General features: G+C 39.0%; 2 protein-coding genes across 6 annotated transcripts in view; both read left to right on the forward strand.

Moving 5' to 3' along the window:
- The window catches only part of LOC108424345 (disintegrin and metalloproteinase domain-containing protein 23), a 38,502-nt gene extending 31,234 nt beyond the window's left edge, over nucleotides 1-7,268 (forward strand). The window contains exons 23-26 of one of the 5 annotated variants that reach the window (XR_005130390.1): nucleotides 82-250; nucleotides 1,299-1,410; nucleotides 1,661-2,755; nucleotides 5,419-5,476. Coding sequence is in view for 4 of the 5 variants with exons in the window: in XM_017692325.2 (XP_017547814.1) it covers nucleotides 82-250; nucleotides 1,299-1,410; nucleotides 1,661-1,751; nucleotides 5,419-5,464 (418 nt within the window). In the remaining variant the exon portion in view is untranslated. Of the gene's footprint in view, nucleotides 1-81; nucleotides 251-1,298; nucleotides 1,411-1,660 lie in introns of all 5 variants that reach the window. The other 4 variants (XM_017692327.2, XM_017692325.2, XM_017692324.2 and 1 more) reach the window with 4 other exon arrangements.
- Nucleotides 7,269-15,574: 8,306 nt separating this feature from the next.
- Nucleotides 15,575-20,940, forward strand: LOC119263602 (protein FAM237A-like). Its single transcript, XM_037539174.1, has 2 exons — nucleotides 15,575-15,968; nucleotides 20,795-20,940. Exons 1-2 carry the CDS (start codon nucleotides 15,575-15,577, stop codon nucleotides 20,938-20,940), a joined length of 540 nt encoding a protein of 179 aa, XP_037395071.1.
- Nucleotides 20,941-23,077: the final 2,137 nt, after the last annotated feature.

A 23,077-nucleotide genomic window follows, 5' to 3' on the forward strand; every position in this document is an offset into this window, starting at 1 on the left:
CTCTATCAGTACCAGTCATACAGTACATAAATAAAGAGCTTTACTACATGCCTTTTCAACTCTGTTTATCTTTAAATTCAGTGGTGGTCATGTGTTATTGGATGATGACACTGATCTGGGTTATGTGGAGGATGGGACTCCATGTGGGCCATCCATGATGTGCCTTGACCGTAAGTGTCTGCCCATTCAATCCCTCAACATGAGTGCCTGCCCTACAGGACCCAGTGGACATATCTGCTCAAACCACGGGGTGAGCACCCACACTACTCACTTCTCTCCCTGGCACATGAGTTAAAGGTCTACAGATGAACCTTACTTAGCACTTTGAGGTAGCACATATTCCTCAGTTAATTAGGATTGGGGTTTTAATGAATATAACCCCTAAACCAAGTATGTGGGATGGGTTAACTAATAATCTACTGGCGGCTAGTGTTTTTGACTTTCCTAAAATTGTCACTGTTTTCAACTCTGACTTTGAAAAATATTTTGCAGAATATCCCTTCCTATTTGTGCTCAAATGTTGGACCGCAGAGAAAATTACATCTAAAAAAGCTATTTATCTGAATAGTAAACATTTATTTATTCAGAAAAAAACTAGTATTAGAATAAATATAAACATTAACTTTAATACAATAAGTAATGCTTTTTTGTATGTCATTGTGTTTGTTTAACCATTTTTGTTTGTGCTTTTACAGACAAAAACATGTTGCCTATATGAATTATTTGAAACAATTGGCTTAGGTCCTTTAACTTTTGCACAGTACCATATATATATACACACAGTTACATAACAAAGTGCATTTACTGCACGTGTATCTCTTTTCAGTTTATTTTGGTATCAACAAATAAAAAACACTTGGTAAAACTCTAAAGGAAGTTTTTCCTTCCATGGAAAAGACTGAATGGCCAACAATAATAATTTAGTCAAATTCAATTATTAAGGAAATATCTACTCTTCTACCTACAAGTAAAAAAACAAATGTGGTAGCAATTGAAAGTTTAGAATAAAATAATTTGACAGAATTTCTTTGCTTGGTTTAACCCCTTAAAAGCCAAAGGCTTATTGCATACCAAGGTTTATTATTCAGTACTACAGGAACTTCAGTGTAAACTGTCTGAGCTATTCTTAGGTTGAAGTGTAATAAAACTTTGGGTTAGGGTTAGAGTGAGAGATAATTAATATAAAATTACAATATACTTTTGTTATTACCTGTGATAGCTGTGATTTCTAAGGTTTTAATGGTGGTTCTTTTGTCTTTGGCTGGAAAAAAAAGCATCCTTTCCTGGTTGATTGACAGGTTTGCAATAATGAAGCGACATGTACATGTGATGTAACATGGGCAGGGACTGACTGCAGCATGCCTGATCCACCCAAAGAGCCCCCTCCCAGCGAAGATGAAGGTCCAAAAGGTGATTTCCTCATTTTCCATTTCCATATGCACACACACACACACACATACACAATATTCCACAAGACAAGCATTTCAAACCTGAATTTAGCTCAGTCTCTTCTTCAACTGATGCTTCAGTAAATGAAAATGGGCCAAACACAGGGCATTCTCACAACAGTTAGACACACAGGTGTAGCTTTGGCAGGTAAAGCAGTCATGGAAGAGAAACAGCAGGGTTAGTAATGATGCTCCTTCTCTCTCATACACAGTGAGTGTGGCCACTAACAGGCTGATAGGGGCTCTAGCAGGGACCATTCTGGCCCTGGGGGTTCTGTTTGGAGGCACTGGGTGGGGACTCGAGTAAGCATCCCTCTCTCAACATGGTGCTGCCCCTGTGTGTTACAGTGCAGTATCCCTACCTCTGCTTGTGTTTGTGTGCGTGTGGTGGCTTTGTTGTGTAGTCTGTAACCATGGTGACGTGATCTAGTGTTTCAATTTTACATGTATGTGGTATCTTGTGATTGGTTGTAAGATCCTCTTTCCACCTCCCTTCTCCCATTTTTGCTTTTGACCTTTGTTATCCTCTCCTGCTGTTGGTTAAAATGTGGTTCTGATGTTCACAAGGTGAGATTGGTTTTTAGGACACTCTAAAGGGACTTTGTGTGGGGTTTTTGTGCAGTAACATTTACACTAATCAGTGACATACAGCACAGCTGTAAATTGCAATGGCTACAAAGTATTGAATTTAAGCTACCCCTGAAGCCACTTTATTGCACTTTTCAGTCTCACATGTCTTTCCGGACCAAGAATAAGGCTTCTTTCAACCTTGTGAGAGAATGTACTTCTGTTAAATGACATTACATTTATCTGTGAAGCTCTTGAGCATTTTTTGAAGAAAGATCCTCTTCAGGCAAAATTTTGAATTCCACAGTTTGACATGCTAAGTGGTAAAATATACTGTATCTACCTATAAAATCTGAGGGTTTTGGGAACTACTTAATAGCACCTGTAAGATCCTGTCAGCCTGCTGTTGGTGTTGTTGAATGTCTTTCAGGAATGTAATGATTTTGACAAACCGCTTATTTTTGAAAACAGAAGCATGTTCAATTCAAGTATGCCTGCACTTTTCAGTCAAAGTATATGCTGTAACTTTGTAAATGTGCTTTCACCCTAATTAGTGGCCTATTTATTTATTGCAGATCATAGTCAGTATGATAGTAAGTTTTCAAGTTATCTTAAAACGTCTGTCTTCCCATGCCCTCACCCACCACAGGTCCTAGTGCCACCAATCTGATCATAGGCTCCATCGCTGGGGCCATCCTGGTGGCAGCCATAGTGCTGGGGGGGACAGGCTGGGGGTTTAAGTAAGGACCGGCTGCATGTACCTCCTTTCCAGACTGTAGCATCCCTATGGCTTACGCACTCCAGGAGTTGGGCTTCTGCTACAGATAAAACCGTTTGAACTTATAGACATAGTGCAGTCATGCAGAAACAGAGACACTGCTGTGTAAGGAAGGACAGATGTTTTATGAGATTGTTGGTCATCATTAAGTAATGGTAAGTGATCATGAACTGTGGCAGAACCTCAAATGAACTGGAAAGGTATAGCTAAAAGCTTGACATGCATGGTAAATACAAAACTGTTTTGATTCATTACATGCAAAACCTCTAAATGGGTTAAAATTAATTGATGCAAACATATGGCTTGAAATCAGCTAGGGGAATCCAGTTCCAGTCCTGAGAACCTTAAAAGCCATTCACAGTGGTTTGATGTGAAATGCTTTATTCTCGAGAAATGATCAAGTCAGAATAATTCACAGTGGTGGTGATGAAAACCAGATGTCTTATGTGTAGTCCTCAAAAAATTCCTCTAAAAGTTATTATACAAAATTACTAATACACATCCTCATGCCAGAGACATTGGTTTACTATAATGCTTTTGGCATAAAACAAATATATTTTTCATTACATTCTGGACAAACAGGTATATGCAAGGTGTTCTAAGGCAAAAAAAGTACCCAAAGAACACATCAAACTACTCTGAGTGACTGGGCAACAAATTTTGGATTTGGATTTTGGACAAAGTTTGGATTTTCCCTTTAACTGTTTAACAAGCCCTTAATACACTGGGTCAGGTGTTGAAGAGTAAGGAAAATGTGCTGAACATCTCCAGGTCTAGAACTGAGAACCACTGGCTAATATCAATATTCAGTGGCATCTGAAGTTTTAGTACTCATATGATAGCACTTCACTGTATTATGTGGTTATAATTTAGCTGACTTTCCCTATGCACTGATCCACTGATCACCTCCAATATTGACTATTAGGCTCACTGAGTACATGCAATGCATACGCCAAGCAAAACCTTGTAATTAGCGGGTAATTTAGTTTTAGTATGTTTGCATACACCATCATTGAGAGTGAAGAGAGTGAGATCACTTCACAGAGGCTGGTCTGTGCTGGAGGGAGCCTTTCAGGGCTTCTGTGCTGTCATTACTGCCATGATTTTTTCTCTTGCTCCAGTATGGATCATGGCTGAAAGGGCAAAAGGGGTGGCAGGGGTGGCAGCCAGGGGCCTTTGTATCATGGCTGTTCATTTACACTGCCAGCTTCAGTTCCCACAGGGAGATTTCCACAGGATCTGCGCCTACTGCACAGATCTGGTACATGGCTGAGGCCCAGGACAACTCTCACGTCACTTCTGCTCACTCTCTGCCTGTCCGCATGAAAGGGCAAATGAAACCCATCATCAAGTCTTCATCACTGGGTTGGAAGTCATCATATTGCTCCTGACATACATCGTTTTTCTCTGTCCAAAATTTCTTTGGTCAACATTACACTAAATACACTGTTCTTTCTTGTGAAGATCTTGATAGACATGGCCATATAGCAACTGGAGGATCACTGCACTGCATAGTTTAGTGTTTTTTCAACACTGCATGATTTAGCTTATCAAAGCTCAATTAAGAAAACATTAGGCTATGTGGTGCTGTGGGCTTCCACTATGTTTTTGCAATATAACCAGAAGATATACAGTACTGTGCGACCACCATTTGTTTGTTTAATTTCTAGTCAAAACAGACATTAAAGCAGCGCTATGTAAGTTTCAAGGATTTGGAGACCTGTCTGGTGATGTGTAATTGCAGACAATGTGCAGAATAACATTTTGTAATGTTGGTTCTGTTTTGGACCCACATATGTGTATGCATCTGACATGTGCAAGCTTATTGAAAGAGTATGGAAAGAACTCAGTTAAAACTTGGTGAAGTACATGTCTTCGAGGGCTGTAAGTGAATTATCAAGTAATATTATCAAATTTCATTAATAAAATGTTGAATTGGCATTTGAGACCTAAACATTGGGCCAACTACAGTCCATTTGCATAATGAAGGAGGAAGCCAAAAAATGATAAGGAAAAAGTTTACAAACCTGCAGTTTAAAAAATGATTAAAAGATATAGAGAAAAGGACTTTTAACAATCATTATAACAAGAACATCAGTCTCCATCAGATAAACAATACTTTAAGCTTTCATCTTTGAGAGAAAGGAGAAAATCAAGCTGCAATCTTGCTTCAGATCTGAAAAATATCATATTTAGTTTTTGAGTCTTTGGCGTGAGTTTTTTGTTATGTATGTTCTCTGCTTTCTTTCCTATTGTTGGAAAACTAGTAACTTATACTTATCAACCATTTTAACTGGAAATGAAATAAATGATGGGCAGTCTCTTTATTGCACAGCACTGTATGGTTTCACATATTGTTTTATTCTATTACAGTTATTACTAAAAATGCTACCTTTATAACTTTAACATGCTTACTACTGATTATTTTTTAATTAAAGGAATGATTAATATTCAGAACTGAAACAACAGAGGTTATTTTTAAAAGCATGGTTTATATCTGATTGATGAAGATCAAGAAGTGAACAGTGGTTGTCATGCTGCATGCCCTTTGATTTTTTAAAATATGGAAATGTTTTATCAAACCTGATTGTTTCTTCTCTTTTTCTCTGCCATCTAAACTGCAAGAAATGTCAAAAAGCGACGGTACGACCCGAATGCCAGTGCCATCTAGTGGAGAGAGAAGAACACGACCCTCTGTTGCTTCTTTAGTCTACAGCTGGACTGCAATTATTGCTGCTCTTTTCTGGCATTAGTTACTTGAAAATATTATTATATATAGTAGAGGAGAACTTAACAGAACACATCTTTGTTGTGCAGCTTCTCAGCTCCATCCTATTTTTAACCCCCGACTCACTGAAATGTCTTTATAGTCTGGCCACTTCTATCATACCAACCAAACAAACCATCCACAATGGCATGACCCCACAGGCTACCAGATAATCTTGGCACCCTGGCCAATGGGGTGCCTGTCTACCACTGCATTCAGAAAGTTAAGAGAACAGAACATTCATGCATGTAACCAAAGGAGAATGGAAAACATGCCCTTTCACACTGATAGGAGACCATGTTGCTGCTTCTCTAGGAATTTGAGAAGTGGAAATTGGTCCTAGATTATTGTGAAAGCATGACAATTGCTCACAGAACTGCACCTACTCTAGGCCTCATTATACATCTACAAACACTCCTACTCCCACAATCCCTTTTGTGGTTAGTTTGAGTTGAGCCCAGCTACATATAGGCCTTAATGAGTTACACATATCACTTAGTGACAAGGAATAAGCTGGACTCTGGTGCAGAATGAGTAAAGGTGCTGATCTATAACAACATATCATTTTACACTGAATAAATGTTTCAGCTTTAGTTTTGATTTTAATAAAGCCTGTATAATGTGCAGTGTATGAAACATACATTCAAAATTATCATCATGTTTTGCCCAATCATTGACCCTTAACACAACATTATAAATGTAAGTGTAATGTAATCATTTCACATGACTTGTGCTGTGTATAAGTATGTACATTGGGGGCCGTCAACTGATCCATTACCTGTGCTAAGGGAAGCAAAGGAAATCATAGGCTAACTTACTATACAGGATGCTATTTTCCATTGAGTTTGATTCGAGTAGTGACTCAAAGCCAAAGAATATAAAAGGAATGTGTGTGGGGTTTGGATATGGTACATGAAGCACTTTGCCCCTTATTTCTGTGGTCCATAGGGCTGTAAATGGAGGAGGTTTCCCCTGTAAAGTTAAACAGATACCAGAAAATGTTATTTGAGACACATCCCTGGCAGTTTCACATTGTGCCACCAATGTACCATGCTAGGGGGAATGTATAATCATACAAATACACACGTTTGATTCAGACCTCTGTCACAGCACTTCATTTAGCTCTCTCAGCTCAGCCCATAGGGCTGATCGCTTTGCTGCATGCATTCACTATAGTGGACTTATTAATATTTAAGGGAGACCACAAAACTCATAAAGAACTATACTACAGAGGGATACTGTACTAAGAGTGCATGTCAGCTACAGAACTAACTTTTATTTACTATGCAAAGAAAATATTGCACAAACCCAAAGGGTTGTTTGGTGTGATAATGAACACAGTATCATTATATACAGACCGAGGTTGCCAGTAAGGCACTTTTCCTTTTCTAAGAATTAGCCAAAATATTATAGGTATCACTGCGCTTCATACTAAAGAAAATGCTTGACAGAGCTCATAAGAGTGCTGAATGAATGTATTTTACTTCTATGGGAATGAATGTATTGGGTTTTGAATAAGTCCTGTAATTACTTATCTATGTGCTGTTTCAGGTGAGGCTTTAAAATCTCACTTTTTAATTTTTTTTCATTAATGAACCACTATTCCTGGGTGAGCTGTCCCCATCACCATGTTCATTCACAGTACATGTACAGAAAAAGTTAATTCAAAATAAAAGAATGATCAATAAACTCTAAATATTTTGAATTTTTCATATGTATTTCTTTCTTCTATTCATTTGAGAGTAGCCTGTGTTTGCATAACTGAGTTAGCCTATTGTATAAATGAAGTGACAGATTCCTGTCTAAGAGCAGTAACCTACACATTCAGTTAGACTTAATTAAATCATAGTTCAAACAAGTGCATCCTTAAAAGTCCTTGATGCACGTGGAGCGGGTCTACAGCTGCGCACAATTTCACAAAGCCTAGAGTCTGTGCACTTATATCCAGTAAATAAATATTGGAGTAGACAACGTAAACCACCATGTTGTCATTCCCTTTTAAGTTTCATAATAACCACAATATGCCAATGGTTCAGCACTCTACACGGTTGTGCCATCACCGTTCCTGTCCATAATAACGGTAACCTTATGATTTGCCACTAAATGTAATGAATGAAACTTCCGGTGATTCGTGCCATTCAGACATCTGTCACACAAAAAGGTTTGATCCACCATCATAATACGACTCCTAATGAACCTTTTACAGGGCAGAGCAAGCCACTTCCAGGCCGGCGCGTGCGACAGAAGCGCACTTAGCTAGACTCTGTCCTTAGGCAGCAATTACCATAGTGATCACTGATTCATGTGGCATTTCGCTAAAAGCATGAGCACAGCACTAACGCACCAGTGCAAGGCACAAACCTGCGTGTCCTGCAATGCTTACAGAATCCAGCAGCTTTCACTAAACCCCCTGCGTAGTCCAGGCTCCCTAGTGTGGAAGTCATAATTAGGGATTTTAAAACAATGTGGCAGCTCTACTTCAGGTAATTCAAAACCTACAGCCTATTATGTTGTCTCAAAGAATAGTGGTGTAAGGAAAACTGTGAACTTTAACAACCTTGTCTTAAATAATTGATAGAATAAGTGTGATGTAAACAAAATTTCTACACAATCCCTGATTATACCTGTCTCTAATCTTCCACACAATAAAATTCTAAACATTTCTTGCCTCATAGAATGAGGAGAATGTACAGTACTGTGCGAAAGTTTTAGGCATCTAAGCAATTTTTTTACTATTTACATCAGCAGTGAGTTTATCACAATATACATTAGAATAAAGTCATATTCATTCAAATAAACATCATAATTAATATTCTATACATTTTGTTTGTTCAAATATTAACACTTTTTCTCAGCAAATAAACACATACTACACAAATAAATAGATTGTGAAAATGTGTCTTGGGTGCCTAAGACTTTCACACAGGAAATGACCCAGCAGCTTCTACTTAGTCATCCACTAGTGAAACACTCTTCAGCACTACCCAGAACCTAGCTGGACTCTGGAAAGGACAACAAGAAGTAGACTCTGGTATTGGCTGTTGAGTGGACCTGTAGATTCTACAGGTATTCAACAACTTTGAATACAGTTTCCAACCCTGGATTTTGTAATCACTGTTAGTTAATTAAACTCCTTCATAAGTTTGGTCAGGTGCATTGCAGCAGGAAAACGTAAGACTGCATTAATGGAGCTGAGAAAACTTGTTCATCACATAAATGAACGACATGTGGTTACAAAACTCAGGACCAATTTTGGTAATAGGTGCACTATATGATCAAAAGGATGTGGACACTCCTGCTAATTATTGAGTTCAGGTGTTTCAGCCATACACATTGCTAACAAGTGTATACAATCAAGCACATCACCATGCAGTCTCCATAGACAAACACTGACAATACAATGGGTCATGCTGAAGAGCTCAATTACTTTAAATGTGGCACTGTCATAAAATGCCAGATCTGCCCTGCTAGATCTGCCCTGGTCAACTGTAAGTGCTATAATTGTGAATCAATAGCATCTTGAAGTAACAACAGCTCAGCCACAAAGTGGCTCACTACTGAAACTCACAGAGCAGTGTAGTGCATAGAAATCCCCTCTGCTATGTTTCATCACTCACTAATTCCAAACTGCCTGTGGTAGCAATATCAGCACAAGAATTAGGTGTTGGAAGCTTCATGAAATGGGTGAGCAGCTGCACACAAGCCTAAAATCACTATGCGCAATGCCAAGCTTCGGCTGGAGTGGCATAAGGCACACAAGGACTCTGGAGCAGAGGAAATATGTTCTTTGGAGTGTTGAATCACACTTCACTATTTGGTAGTCTGATGGATGAATCTTGGTTTGTCGGAAGCCTTTTTGGATTTGAATCTGAGTTTGACAATACCTTCCAGCATGCATAGTGCCAATTGTAAGGTTTGGTGGAGGAGGGATAATGGCCTGGGGCTGGTTTGCACTAGGCCCCTTAGTTTCAGTGAAGGCTAATGTTAATTAGGGCATGCATGCCCTTTCCTGCTCCACCATGACTGTGCCCTGTGCAATAAGCCAGATCCATAAAGGCATGATTTGACAAGTCTGTTGTGGAGGAACTCCAGTTGCCTGCAAAGAAGTCTGACCTCAAGCCCACTGAACACCTTTGGGATGAATTGAAGCATCTAAAACAGATCCAAAGATTTTGGTTACTGATTTCCAAAAATAGGCCTCTACTTGTGGGTTGACTCCACCTCCAGGTAGTGAAAAGTAATTATGGGTCTCTTGAGTAATCATGATGGGTAGAAATGTTACACATCCTTAAGAAGGACAATAATCAAATCATATGGACCTTGGGATAATTCACAAACTCATTATACACCATGTAAATGTTAAGATTGCACGGAAAATGACCTTTATTCAGCAGGCTTTGTAGGAATATTACCACTACAGGGACTAAGCACAGCATTTGGGCACATCAGATAGCTGCATGCCAATCAGAACACTTTCCAGTGACCCTTTACTCTGTGTCTCATTTCCAGGATAAGAAGTTGTGGAGAGAACGCATGAAGTAAATAGTGGCAATAAGTGGATCTCATAAGGGCACTGGTGACAAACAGTTCCATCAAGGCAGCAGTGTTTGTCCTAAATCAACTGAACTACCCTCAGGTGCCCCACTACTCTCCTGGGAAGAAATCGTTTCTTAAGTATGAGTCTGTAAATTGGATACTTTGACCAGATAGCTGAACAGCTCACAATCAGGCAAGCTGTGAAGTGCCCATGTCTCCATGTAACACATGACAGAAAGACCAATCAACTTTGTTCCCCATTAATGATTAATGTGAAAAACCATGCATCATATCTGAGCAAATGAATAGATTGTACTGCCCCAAACAGGCGAGTATCTCAATGCCATATGAATGTGTCATATGAAGATCCCAACAGCCTGGGACACTTCCCACTTCTTGCTGGTGTAAAACTTTTCCCCATTCTTGCAGAGGTGTATTAGTTATGACCATCTTGTTGTGCAAAGAAAATTAACCAGGATAATGTCCAGGTCACACCATGAATTGATGTGTAGTTCTCACTATGGTTTCTATGGAAACAATGAAGTTGCAATAGGCCCAGAGGTTGAGGCAGGCCCCGCCATAGATGCAGATACCATACACAATGCACATACATCCTAGAACAACAGACGACTGTCAACCCACCTGACACAGAAACAAATATAAGGGGAGAAAGAATGAATGATTGGATGAATGGATAGATAGACAACAGGCTAACAGACTTTCCAGTCGAGAGGATCTGTTCAGCTGATGCTGCTGATGTTCATTACATGCTATATTACAACCTTCACTGCTTATAATAAAACAAAATGAAGTAATGAAATCATGTAAAAATTTGATGATACACAAATGTTTCAATGTTTCAATCATATTTATTTTACATTCTATCATTAACCCTTTACTTATACAGTAAAGATGAATTCACACACACACACACACACACGCACACACACACACACACACACACACATCGTCTAAGCCACTTCTTCTGGGTCGCTGGGAAAGATCAATTCAATACTATTTAAATGCATTACATTTTTTCTCAACTGACTTGGCAAAGAGGCAGCAGAATGAATGGCTTTATGGGTGAGTACCTTTGCTATTTGGCCCACTTCAATTGTTCCTGTCTGAGGAGGCTATAGTGGCCTTTGTGGTACTGTTGCTGCGATGGCTTGCCTTACACAGGGCAGCTCACAAGTGGGTCTTACATAGCAAGGTGACTCACGCATTTGAGAAGCTCTGGAGCATTTCGGTCTGTCAGAAAAGGGGTATGCTCCCCAAGCATTTTTTTTTCTGGGCCAGTTATACTAGTATCTCTCCAGTTCCTTTGTCACTGTCCCAGTGAGACAAGGAGAAAACTGGCCTGCTCCCCAGTGGTCATTGCTGGACCAGTGCTATAGCGAGCACTGGTCCAGCAACGCCTACCCTAACTTTTCCACCCAGACCTTCCTCATCTGTGTTGGCCCCTGTCCTAGAGTAGGAACTGCAACTGGAGCAGACTACCCTGTTCCTGCACTCCGGGCCCCTCTGGTTTCTCCTCCATGGGCTGCTCTTGTCTCTGTGCCCAGGATGGTTCCACGCAGGGCTCCAGTGCTGGCTCCACACATGGCTCTTGTTCCAGTCCTCCTAGTTCCTATGTCTTGTCCCAGTGCCGGCTTCCTAAGCTGCTGCTAATCAAGTGCTGGCTCCATGTGCTGATCCAGTGCCACATTCCCAAGCTGTTGCTCCACCTCCAGTGCTGGTTCCCTGTGCAGCTCCTATGCCAGCTCTCCATCCTGATCCAATGCCGGCTTCCCAAACTGCTACTCCTACAGTGGTGATGCCCTGTGCAGCCCCTATGCTGGCTCCCTGTCAAGTTCAAGTGCTCGCTTCCCAAGCTGCTCTCTGTCATGTTCCAGAGCTCACTGCTCCTGCGCCACCTCCCAAAACTGCTCCTGTGACTGTTTTTAGGACTGCTTCTCCTGCACCATCTCCCAGAGCAACTCCAGCCAGCTTTCCAGTGCCCCGCTCAACTGGCCTACATAGCTGGTCCTACCCTGTACCTCTGTTGACCTGTGTAATGGACTGCCCTCCCCTCTGGACTTTCTGCTGTTTGTGGCTGTGCCTGCTAATCGCCTGGTTACTGAATTGTTCAACGGTTTAGATGTAAATCAAATCAAAATTGTTCACCATTGTAGTACTAGTAGCCAGACACTGTTATGTCTACACTACAAATATCACCATTTTATCTGCTATCCAAAATGAGCAGGGAACTGACATGTGCCTTTTAAGTTTTTCTATGTCACGCTGTTAATGGTAAAATAGTGCTAAATTTGAAAAAACTACTATTTTTTTCCTTACAACACCCTGCATGAAGCTGGAATCAAGGTAACAAAGAAACATTTGTGAGTGAAATAAATTTGTTGTCGTTAGCCACCGTGCATTTATCAGTATTAGCTGTTAGCTAACAACAGACTGTCTAAAGTAGGCAACGCCATAAACTAACGCCTGCCTCGCTATCCCATCTTATAAACTGCAGAGCAGCAAGTCTGTTGTTGACACCACCAATTCCCATTCCATTCACCCTGGGTTGTTCTGCTTCGGCATCGGATTCAGTCTCTCTCTCCCTCTCTCTTTCTCGTTTCATCTCTTTCTCTCTCTCCTTTTTGGCCCTCTCTTCTTCAAGCTGTTGCAACTTATTTGTGTATTCTGGCTCAGATTGATGGCTCTGCTACATTTTAGAAACAGACCTCCTCGAAGTGCTCCGCATACTCAGCTGTCTTCCAAAATATGTAAGAAAACTGTTAAAATAAACTGGAAACAAACGCTGCTGCTGGCGTTAAGCATGTGGAACAGCTCTGTCTACAGGCAAGTAACAACAAATTCATCTCAGTTGAATGCAGTTTTGAGAGGAAACACGGAAGTGATCGTGGAGTAATAGTTCAATTAAAATGCGTTTCAGGCCCAAACTTTATAACAAAACAGTGTCTCGTGTATCAAGCTACATAACTAATTTGTGTAATAACTTAAGAGTGAACATAATAGTGAACAGTTCTTTTTTTATTATAATTTTTACCCAGTTTTCTCCCCAATTTACTTGTTTCCAATTCCTCCCGCTAGTTATGACTCACACTGCCAACGCTAGAAGCCGAAGACAGCACAGGCTTCCTCCAAACCTGGTGAAGCGCTGCTGCATCTTTATGGCCTCACTGCGTCGTTGGACAGCCGAAAGCGCCAACCGCCAGATCTGTTATGTCAGCTAAGCGTCGCGCTTAGTGATGGGAGGACGGGGGGCATCCTACTCACCCAGAGAGCAGTGGTGGACAGTAACTAAGTAAATGTAATTTGTTACTGTACTCAAGTAGTTTTTTCGTGTATCTGTACTTTACTTAAGTTTTTCCATTTTGGGTGACTTTTTACTTTCACTCCACTACATTTCAAAGTCAAAAATCTTACTTTTTACTCCACTACATTGTGAGAAATCTGTCATTCCTTTTGGTTTCTATGTGTATAAAAACATAACATGTCAAAGCAAAATAAACACAAAGCAAGAGCACCAATTAGGGCACAGCGGTCACTTTGTTCTGAGCTTGTTTTGACCTGTTGGTCATACCAAGGAAGTGCAGCACACGGTTCAACGTCAGTGCAGCAGCATAAAAACTTGGGAGCACATACGACACCTAAATGATGGAACTAACCTAACTTTGTGTAAATAGACCACAATATAGAAATATGTACACATATGCAGTCGTGACTGACATGTTTCTTTTTTTCTGAATTCATTCAAACACTTTGATTTTATAGTAAATTAGTTTTGGTTAGTTTATGTTTATGAACAGAGACCTACAGATCAATATAGTAAAGGAAAACTTATTTGTGATCCTGAGTTTAAAGCCAGTTTTTATTCAGCTTTTAACTAAGTTACAAAGTAATCTTAAACTGAAACTTTGCTTGTTTCTAAAAGTGATTTCAGAGCCACTCGGTTCTGCCTGATAAACTGTTTGCCTTCAGTGTTTTGTGCTTATGTTCGTTTTAATAGACGTCAGCGTCACTAATTAATGACATTCTATTAAAAGACTGGTTTACCAAGAGAGACACTGGAGGATTTTCACCTAAAATGGGTTCATGAAGCGAGTCTTGTTACAAAAATGATAACAGGACATCAGAGCCATAATTAATCTTTTAGTACTTTTACTTCTGGTACTTAAGTACATTTGAAGGCAAATACTTTTATACTTTTACTCAAGTTGAGGTCTAGAGTAAGGACTTCTACTTTTACTGGAGTAATAGTTTACCTTGGGTATCTCTACTTTAACTCAAGTACATGATTTGTGTACTTTGTCCACCACTGCCAGAGAGCGAGGCCAATTGAATCTCGGCCACGGATGGCTGTAGCGTCACCAGGGATGGAGCTCACGAATAGCGAACAATTCTTCTAAATAAGTCTAAATTTCTCTAGAAAGGCGCATTTCACATCAAACCAACTCCAAATGATTCTGTTTGGGTTCAATGTTTCTTGGTACAATTATCTCCCTTAACTGAAGGTACCAAAGACGTACCCTTGAGGGCACAACCCCAGTGACCGTTTAGCCCTCTTAGGGATGATACGGTCTCACTTGAACTGTACATGTTGCAGTGAAAGCCAGCTGTCAGACAGTGGTTACCTTCTGCCATTCTGCCAGTGTAGTGCGTCACTGTGCAGTGTCCCTGCATGACCTGGGTAGTATAAGACATTGACCTGTGCACAGGCTCACAAAGGATATTCACCACTTTGCAACAGAGAGTAGGGAGGGCACGGAATTAGAGCTCTCAGAGGGAGCATCACTACAGAGCATTTTGAAAATTAACACCTCAGAATCTTTTTTTTGTTTTCCTCAATTGTTTTGAAACAGCATTGCGTTGCACAGGATTTCTAAATTTAAACAAATTTTCTTGTGTGAAAAAATGTTGATAAAAAAGGAAGATAAATCAGCAGCACTTCTGCGTGTGTAACACTTTTACATCGGCTTGAGCCCAACAGTAACATTTCTGTCAAGTGCTGTGAGGGGCCTAATACGTTGACCAGCCCCCCTTCATGAGACTGACGTTGTTAGGGAAATTCACAAATCCTGTCGGAGCAGTTCTTTGTGTCATCTCCGAGGTAAGAGCACACCTGCCTTTGCATGCCTTATCTTTTTTAGATATAAATTATTTAAAACGTCTGATATTCCTTTACGTCAAAATATTCACTCACCCGTGTAACTTGATTTTAAGTATGGCTTTATTTCACTTTATCTTCAGGCCTGCATGCTGAGAGTCTGTTTCATGCTGTTTATGATGTGACTTCTTCACAAGGTTTTGCAGCAGCAGTTGCTTTCTTGTGAAAGTTGCGCCTCTTAGACTCGTCTGTAATTTAGTTTAGCTTAAATGCAGTTTATTTGTGAACCAAACCCTCCTAAATGAGGGGAGGAAACAGCAGCAGCGTTATTTGACCGCCTGCTGCTGTTTGTGTTGCTCTCGCAGATGGATCGTGTGCACCTAAGCGCGCGTCTCGCCAAGGTTGTAGTGCTGGTGTGTGTGTGCGCGCTGCCTCTGCCGCTGAGGGGCCAAAGCCCCGGGCAGGTGGACCCTCTCACTCTGAGTCGCGCGGACGCGCAGTGCTGGGAGTCCTCCTCCGAGCTGCTGCTGGAGATGCGCGCGCCGCGGATCGCCGACACCGTGCCCGCCTTCTGGGACCTCATGGTGTTTCTGAAGTCGTCGGGCAACCGGAAGCATGGCGCTCTGTTCTGGGACCTGGCCCAGGTCTTCTGGGACCTCTACGTGGACTGTGTTCTGTCCCGGAACCACGGGCTGGGGAGGCGGCACCTCGCGCAGCCGGGAGAGCGCATCACGGCCTCGCGCTCCCTCATCACGGACCGTAAGTAGGTCAGCAGGGTGCATGCCCACATCCCGCGCGTGGGTCATCGTGTCCAGTTACTCAGATGTACGGAAAACAGACGTGCGTTGTTGTGAGACGACAACCTTTAATCATGCTGTGAACTTGAAGTGGTCGACTTTTATTTTTAAAATTCACGCGAATTAAAAGCCAATTGCTTTGACACTTAACAGGTTTAAAGAGTTAGGCTAACTTAAACCAGCCTAGTTAGGATAACTTCTTATTTAGTAACCCTAAATAACGACACTGTATGAAGTTGTTCAAACTCATTAGCTTAACCTCAACACACAACACCACGAGAGAAACAAAAACATGTACATTTATCCAAACTTCATATTTTAGCATGAGAATGTGCTTAGGCACACAAAAAAATGTGAAGAGAATGAATGGAAATTTTGAAAAATAAGTGTTAATTAACAGAAACCAACAAAACTGCTACTAATGCTAGGAAGCTTTTTGTGCAAAACACTATTCAGTCCATACTGCTCGTAATTACATTTACCTCAGTAAGTAATACATTGTACAAGAAACAGTATGTTTTCCTAGATGTGCAGTAGTTTAACAAATGAGTAAAGTAAGACAAAAGCTGTTTCATTTCACAGCAAGTGTTTGCACAGTGTGACTTCTCAGAGATTTGAAAGTTTTCAGATGCATCATGATGATCTGTGTACACACTGTGGACTATGATTCGATTTAAAACATGCCCTTCCCCACAAAATCATTTAAATCAGAGTGTCAAAAATAAAAGGAAAGGAAAACCAGAGTTTCTTTGAACATTTCAAAACTTTAGAATATGAAAGATAAAAATGAAACAACTGATCAAACTTTCCCTGTTCTCTGTGCTCTTGTTTTTGCTAGTCAAGATCTTTAAAAATATGTTATCACTGTTCACTTTGAAAAAACTGCTGTTTATTTGTACATGATTATGTTCATTTACATGCACCTGTAAACTTCAGAGGAGAAAAAACAGACTGAACACAGTCTTCTTTTGAGTCCACAGTCATTTGGAACTTTGTTGTTACTTTAAAACAGAATAAAACATATAAAAATCTCTGATAAATTTAAGTTACGTGGCTTTTAATGCCACTTGTCAACCATAATTGCAATTCTGCTGATGATTCAGAATGAAATGTGTTTTGACATTAGATCTTGAATATTTTTATTCTTAATAATGTTTACTATACTTTTACCCAATCAGTTGGTAATTATGGCTCTAGGGCATCCGGGTGCTGACAGCAGGACACATTCTCCCAAAAAATAAAAAATAAATAAAATAACATACAGAAAATATAGTACAAATATAGTACAAATGTATATTTTGAGAAATATAAGTATTTTCATTTTTGTAGGAGTCAGAATGAAACTTTTCCTTACTTTGGTTGTGCACTTCAGCACTTTGATTTGAGCTGACACACAGAATTGACTGGGGTTAAATCTACAATATTGGAAGAGCTGACATTTAGAAATTTGGATTCAAGGATGAGATGTGTTGAAATTACTGAAAGCTTCAGAGCTTCACTACATTTTATGTGTTACCAGGAGACCACCAGTGTTCACAATGAGCCATACAGTCCCAATTACATACAGGCATGCAGGAGTACTGCAAGTGCCACAGAGCATTAATGATTTTGATAAAAATCAATAGAAATAATTTTACATTAGCAATTAAAAGACATTTTTCCTTTTTCTATAAAGTTGCCATTTTGGAGACACAAGGTTTTGTTACAACAGAAACAAAACGTTTAGTGCTTGTTTAATGGTGGTTTATCAATTGTGTGTAATGCAGGTCATCTACAATCATCGACATACAGACATCTACAATGCAAAGACATCAAACAGCAGACAGAGCATCTTCCCTGCTCTGTCCTGTACTGCAGTAATATTTAATCTCTCCTACTCAGGAGATTGATTTAGATGTGTGGTGGTCAAGTCAGTGTGATACACATCATTTTCCAGTTGCATAATGAACCACTGTTATTCAGCTTTTGCAGTACTTGATTATATGTAAGTTGTACAACTCAGAATTAATCATGCTGGGACTAAAAAAGTTAAATCATCAGAGAAAAGTGAGTGAGCCACTGAGCTGAAACTGTGTGCTTTCTTGGAAATTCCTTTTCCACCTCACCATTTTTGGCTGTCTATATTCCTAAGATAGGATGCCTCATTTAGTCATAAATTCTTCCATAAAGACAAACACTGCGCATTAGAAACTGTATGTGCAAAAAAAGGCCAAAAGTAAGTCTATTTATTTTCAAGAGCCTGATTTTACACTTCAATTATAAAAGTAAAACTGAGTAAAACCACACAAAATAAAAATGTCAATTCTAGTTCTCTTTTTAAAAGATGTACACTAATATTAGCAGCCTTTAGTTTTTAATGAACAGAATGCAAAAACAGTGTTCTATTTACTTTTACTGTACTTCTCTTACATGTTGTTTATATGAGCTTGACAGCTGTTACAACATTTTCTCTTTTAAGCTTGATAAAGCAACTTGGTTTATTTTAATAGCCATGTTATCAGGGCAGTGTATTTCATTTGATTTTATTCCTGCCTGATGCAAAATTACTTCTAGGGTCATGTTTTGATTGTGTCCATAAAGGCAAAATGTTTCACACACCTCAGAATTAATTGCGCTGGCATTATGAACAGTTCAATCATCAGAGAAAATAAGTGAGTCAGTTCTAGTGTCAACCATACATACACAGTGCATTACATTACCTCCACAATGGTTTATACAGAAGAAACATATTACAACATTGCCTGTTGTCCGTATTCCTAATTAATCTAGTACATCTTTCTAGCATCTCTGTCTCATACATTCACAAGACTGGCATATTAATTGGAGGAGAACTGCTTAAAACACCTCAAGAAATTCTTACAGACCCCCTGCACTCAAAACATGCTTTTTAAAGTGGTTAGTTTCTCTTGGATAGATTGTAATGATTATATATTAGATTAGAATTTGTGTCAAATATGTAATCATTTTCCATTGAAAGCACCTTTTCAGCATGTCTGTAAAAAATTTTGTGGAATATTACCCATCACCTAATTTTTGTTCATCATGAATAAGCTGGAAACTAGATATGCAAATGAGAGGATTATACCTTGAATGCTGGATGATTATTTCTGGATCACAAATGCTACTCCAATAATGATCGCTCTAGAGAACACTGTTCCACTGTGTCACAGCCCTATGCTTTACACCTCTCTAGCAGACATGGCATTGGCATGGTGCCCTTAGTCTCATGAGTGGCTGCTCTAGATTTTGTTGGCAACACTTTTATGAGATTACACAAGGTGTGTGTCCAACTGAAAACCTGTGTCAGCAATGGGTGCACCTTAAAGTGTCTGGATACGTTTGGATATGTGGTGTTTTTGGAAACCACAAACCTTGATTTTATCCACATCCTGTTCTCAATCAAGACCAATATAGAGATTTTGGCTACACACCAAAGTTAGCCTAAAGCAGTGAGAAGTACAAAGTGAAGTTTCTTTGAAGTTTCTTCAAACAGCAATCTCACACTTAAATATCAACAATATGAGTTCCACAGGTTTGTCAACATTTCTGCATAATTAAATCATTAAAATGTAAAAATTAAATATAATTTGATGTGAAATGCATTATTCTAGAGAAACAGGTGCCTATGAGTAGCTCATATATGGCTTATGACAGACATTTCCCAGCCAACTGTGGTTCAGATCTTGCTAACTGACATGTCAAAAACCTTTGACAGAGCTGACCATGCAAAACTAATGTAGCATCTTGCCACCCTAAATTCATACCCACTAAAGAGGCCATGAGGTAGTTATAATTTTCTGGATGGTTATATTGAGATCACATTTGTCTTGTGATCTAAAAATAATAAATGTTGTTTTCCCAAGATAAGTTTCTAAGTGTAGATAACATCCTCTACATGGAATAAATAACACATCATTTACATGGAACATGCTTAAATGTACCATTTTTAAAATTAATTTTAGTGCACCATTTCTATTAATTAGCTGAGTTTAACATATTTAAATTGTTTCCATTGTGTTAAATTCAGCAAACAAACAAAGTTTATACTTAGACTTCTAGTTGGATCATCACTTTAGTGGGGTTGTTTATATTGAGGAAGGAAGTGAAAAAACACTTAACTGATTGCATTTTCTCATAATAATGCCGAGAAATGAGCTCCCTGTTGAAGATCTGGTTGATATATTTAACACTATAATCAGACCATGTCTAGAGTATTGGAGTGTGAGCTGTACAGAGAAACAGCGAGCCACCATGGGCAAGGTTGGAAAGGTGCCATCAAAATAATGACAAGGTTTCAAGAACGTGCATCAAACTACCCACACCCTCCATGATGCTTACTAAAGAGGAAAGAACAGGCCGATTTCTCTGGAACCACAGTGAGCTGTCACTTTACGTACAAGAATAAACAGACTGAGGAAGTCCACTATTTCATTCAGGCCTTTCAATACATTGTTATTGAGATTTTGTAGTTATTTAAATACACTGTAAATTTATGATTTATTTTTATTACTGTTGTTAACTCTACATTCTGTATAATTCAATAATTGGAATGCAAGACAGAATGTGAATACCTGTCTAAGGAGAAATAACTACAATATAAATGTCAAATATTTGGTACCAAAGTCATTTGGGTGTTATATACAATGACAGTCTGTGTCATTTTCAATTAAAAAATGATATCATGTTTTGGGTTATCACTTTTGTCATTACACGTGTTAGCTGGAAGGTTATCTACACCTTTACTATAATTTATATTCACTCTTTTTTTTGTCTGTGTGTTCCCTCTAGAGTCCTTTGTGCAAGAGTCACAGAGCCATTTCTCAAAGTTTTCTCGGGGCTGGTTCCGAATCCAAGTGCAGCAGGTTGGACCACATAGCTTGCATCGTGGTGCCCATCGAAAACCCTGGGACACCAAGAAAATTTCAAGTTTTTAACCATAGAGAAACTGCAGAGCAACTACCTTTTTTACCTGAAGCCTACTTTTCTGTGTTTAATAAAATCATTTGCATCATTTGTTGTTTATTCCAAATCTGTTTAATGTATCAAGGGTTTTGATTTTGTTTTAAACCCATTAATGTTCATCTTTGATTTTTGTGCATTTTTTAAAATCTATCAAACCATATGGCTATAAAGTGACTTCAGTCATTTGGTCACACAGCTTTACAGGTTAGTAATAAAACAGCAAAAAAATCCAAATTTCATAATCAATGGAAGTATGAAAATGATGTGTAATCAAAAAACATTCAAGTGGATCCCATTAAGCCTCCTATACACAATGTCCTTATTCTAGAGAAATTTGTGTCTGGATTCATGAAAGTGTCTTAAGAAAAGTTTTCTTGTATTTTTTCTTAACATTCTTGAGAAAAAAAAAAGTTATGAGAAATTGTTATTCTTCAAATACGTTATTGAGAATTCTCTTATTTTTGTTTCTTATCCATATTCTTAAGAATAATTCTAAGAACATGTATTCCTGAAAATATGTTCTTAAATGTTCTTAAAAACCTCTTAAAGTCTCTTAAAGTAAGAGTTGACAAGGCCCTAAATTTATCGCAGACACAGTCTCTGCTACTCCAGTCCATCCTCATCCATCACTCCACTATTATCATAATTTCCAATGAAATTTATACAATTTCAAATGGTATCTTTTATATGGTACAGGATAAAGTGCAATGTAGCCTACATAAGAAAACAATGAAAAATTTCTTAAGAAAATAATTAAGACTATCTTAAGAGAATATTTGAGAACTTCTTAAGTTTTTTAAAGAATTGCATTTGAGAATATTCTTGTTATTCCTCTTCCATTCCAGTACAATCACTGACACAGTTCATACAATCATTACATGATACACACAAGCAAAAAAGCAATCTGTGGTTAGGTTTTGTGGTAGTGGTTGGGTTTGTAACATCTATGTCATTTCCCTTTAATTAGAGTTTTGTAAGGACATTGCCCGGGCATGTAAAAATCCAGAGCTCAGCCCAGTTCACTGTAGAACTAGTCATTTTATTTTTAATTAGCATATAAAGTGTGTAGTTGCATTTTATTTTCACATCAACAAAACATGTAGTGATTCAGAAATGTTGATTGATATGTCTTATTGTAACGCTGGGGAGCAATGATGAGGCGGACGCATACGCTGAGAGAAGCAATAATTTTTAGGGGCAAATCCAGAATCATGGTCTAAACAGTCCAGGGTCAAAGAGCCAACACGGAGAGAACGATGTACAGACATGACAAAAAGGAATACAGACTAAACACAAAAACAGAGACTAGGAAATATAATTGGAGCCAGAAGATATAACACCAAACAACACAATACAAAGACCAGCAACCTAACAGGGGACAACACAGGGCTTAAATACAGGAAAAGGTAACAAGACACAGGTGGTTAACAAGAGGGTTAACTAGACACAGGTGAAAACAATCAAGGGTGGAGTCTAGAAACAAGGGGGCAGAACAGGGGACAAACAAAGCAAGGAAGCACATAGACAAGACCAAAAAGTAAACACAAGCACCTGGAGGATTGGGAGGGGTCAATCGTGACACAAGCAAAAAAAACAAAGAAAAAAAATGAAAAAGAACAGAAAATGGAAAAAACTGTCAAAAACAGAGATGCTCCCTCTATAATGCCATTATTGAAGTCCTCTGCATATTTCCTCTCTCTACACTTTAACCTTTTCTAAATGTCTCCTTACTAATGTCCTACTAACAGAGGAACACTTTAACAGAGTTCTGCGCCTAACCTGAGCCCGACGGGGTAAACATTCATAAACAACATAAGCCTCAGACTGGGCTTGTATTCAAATAGGTGATTTTTTTATTTTATTTAACTCATAAAAGTCAGTAACTTGGCTGCTTTTTAACCTTATTGTACTTCAAATAATTTGAACAGTTAACAGAATGTAACACATATTGCTCTGTTATCTGCCTATGTTCGGTGAACCTGAAACTTAATACAGACATTTTACTTTTATAGTTACATGGAGAGATGAAGGAGTGGGTAGATGGAGCCATGGGTGATAAAAATGTGTAACTGGATCACGGTGAATGTTAACATTATAAGGTTTGGGCTG

Source organism: Pygocentrus nattereri, chromosome 6 (genome assembly GCF_015220715.1).
Source record: "Pygocentrus nattereri isolate fPygNat1 chromosome 6, fPygNat1.pri, whole genome shotgun sequence".
Classification (NCBI taxonomy): Eukaryota; Metazoa; Chordata; class Actinopteri; order Characiformes; family Serrasalmidae; genus Pygocentrus; species Pygocentrus nattereri.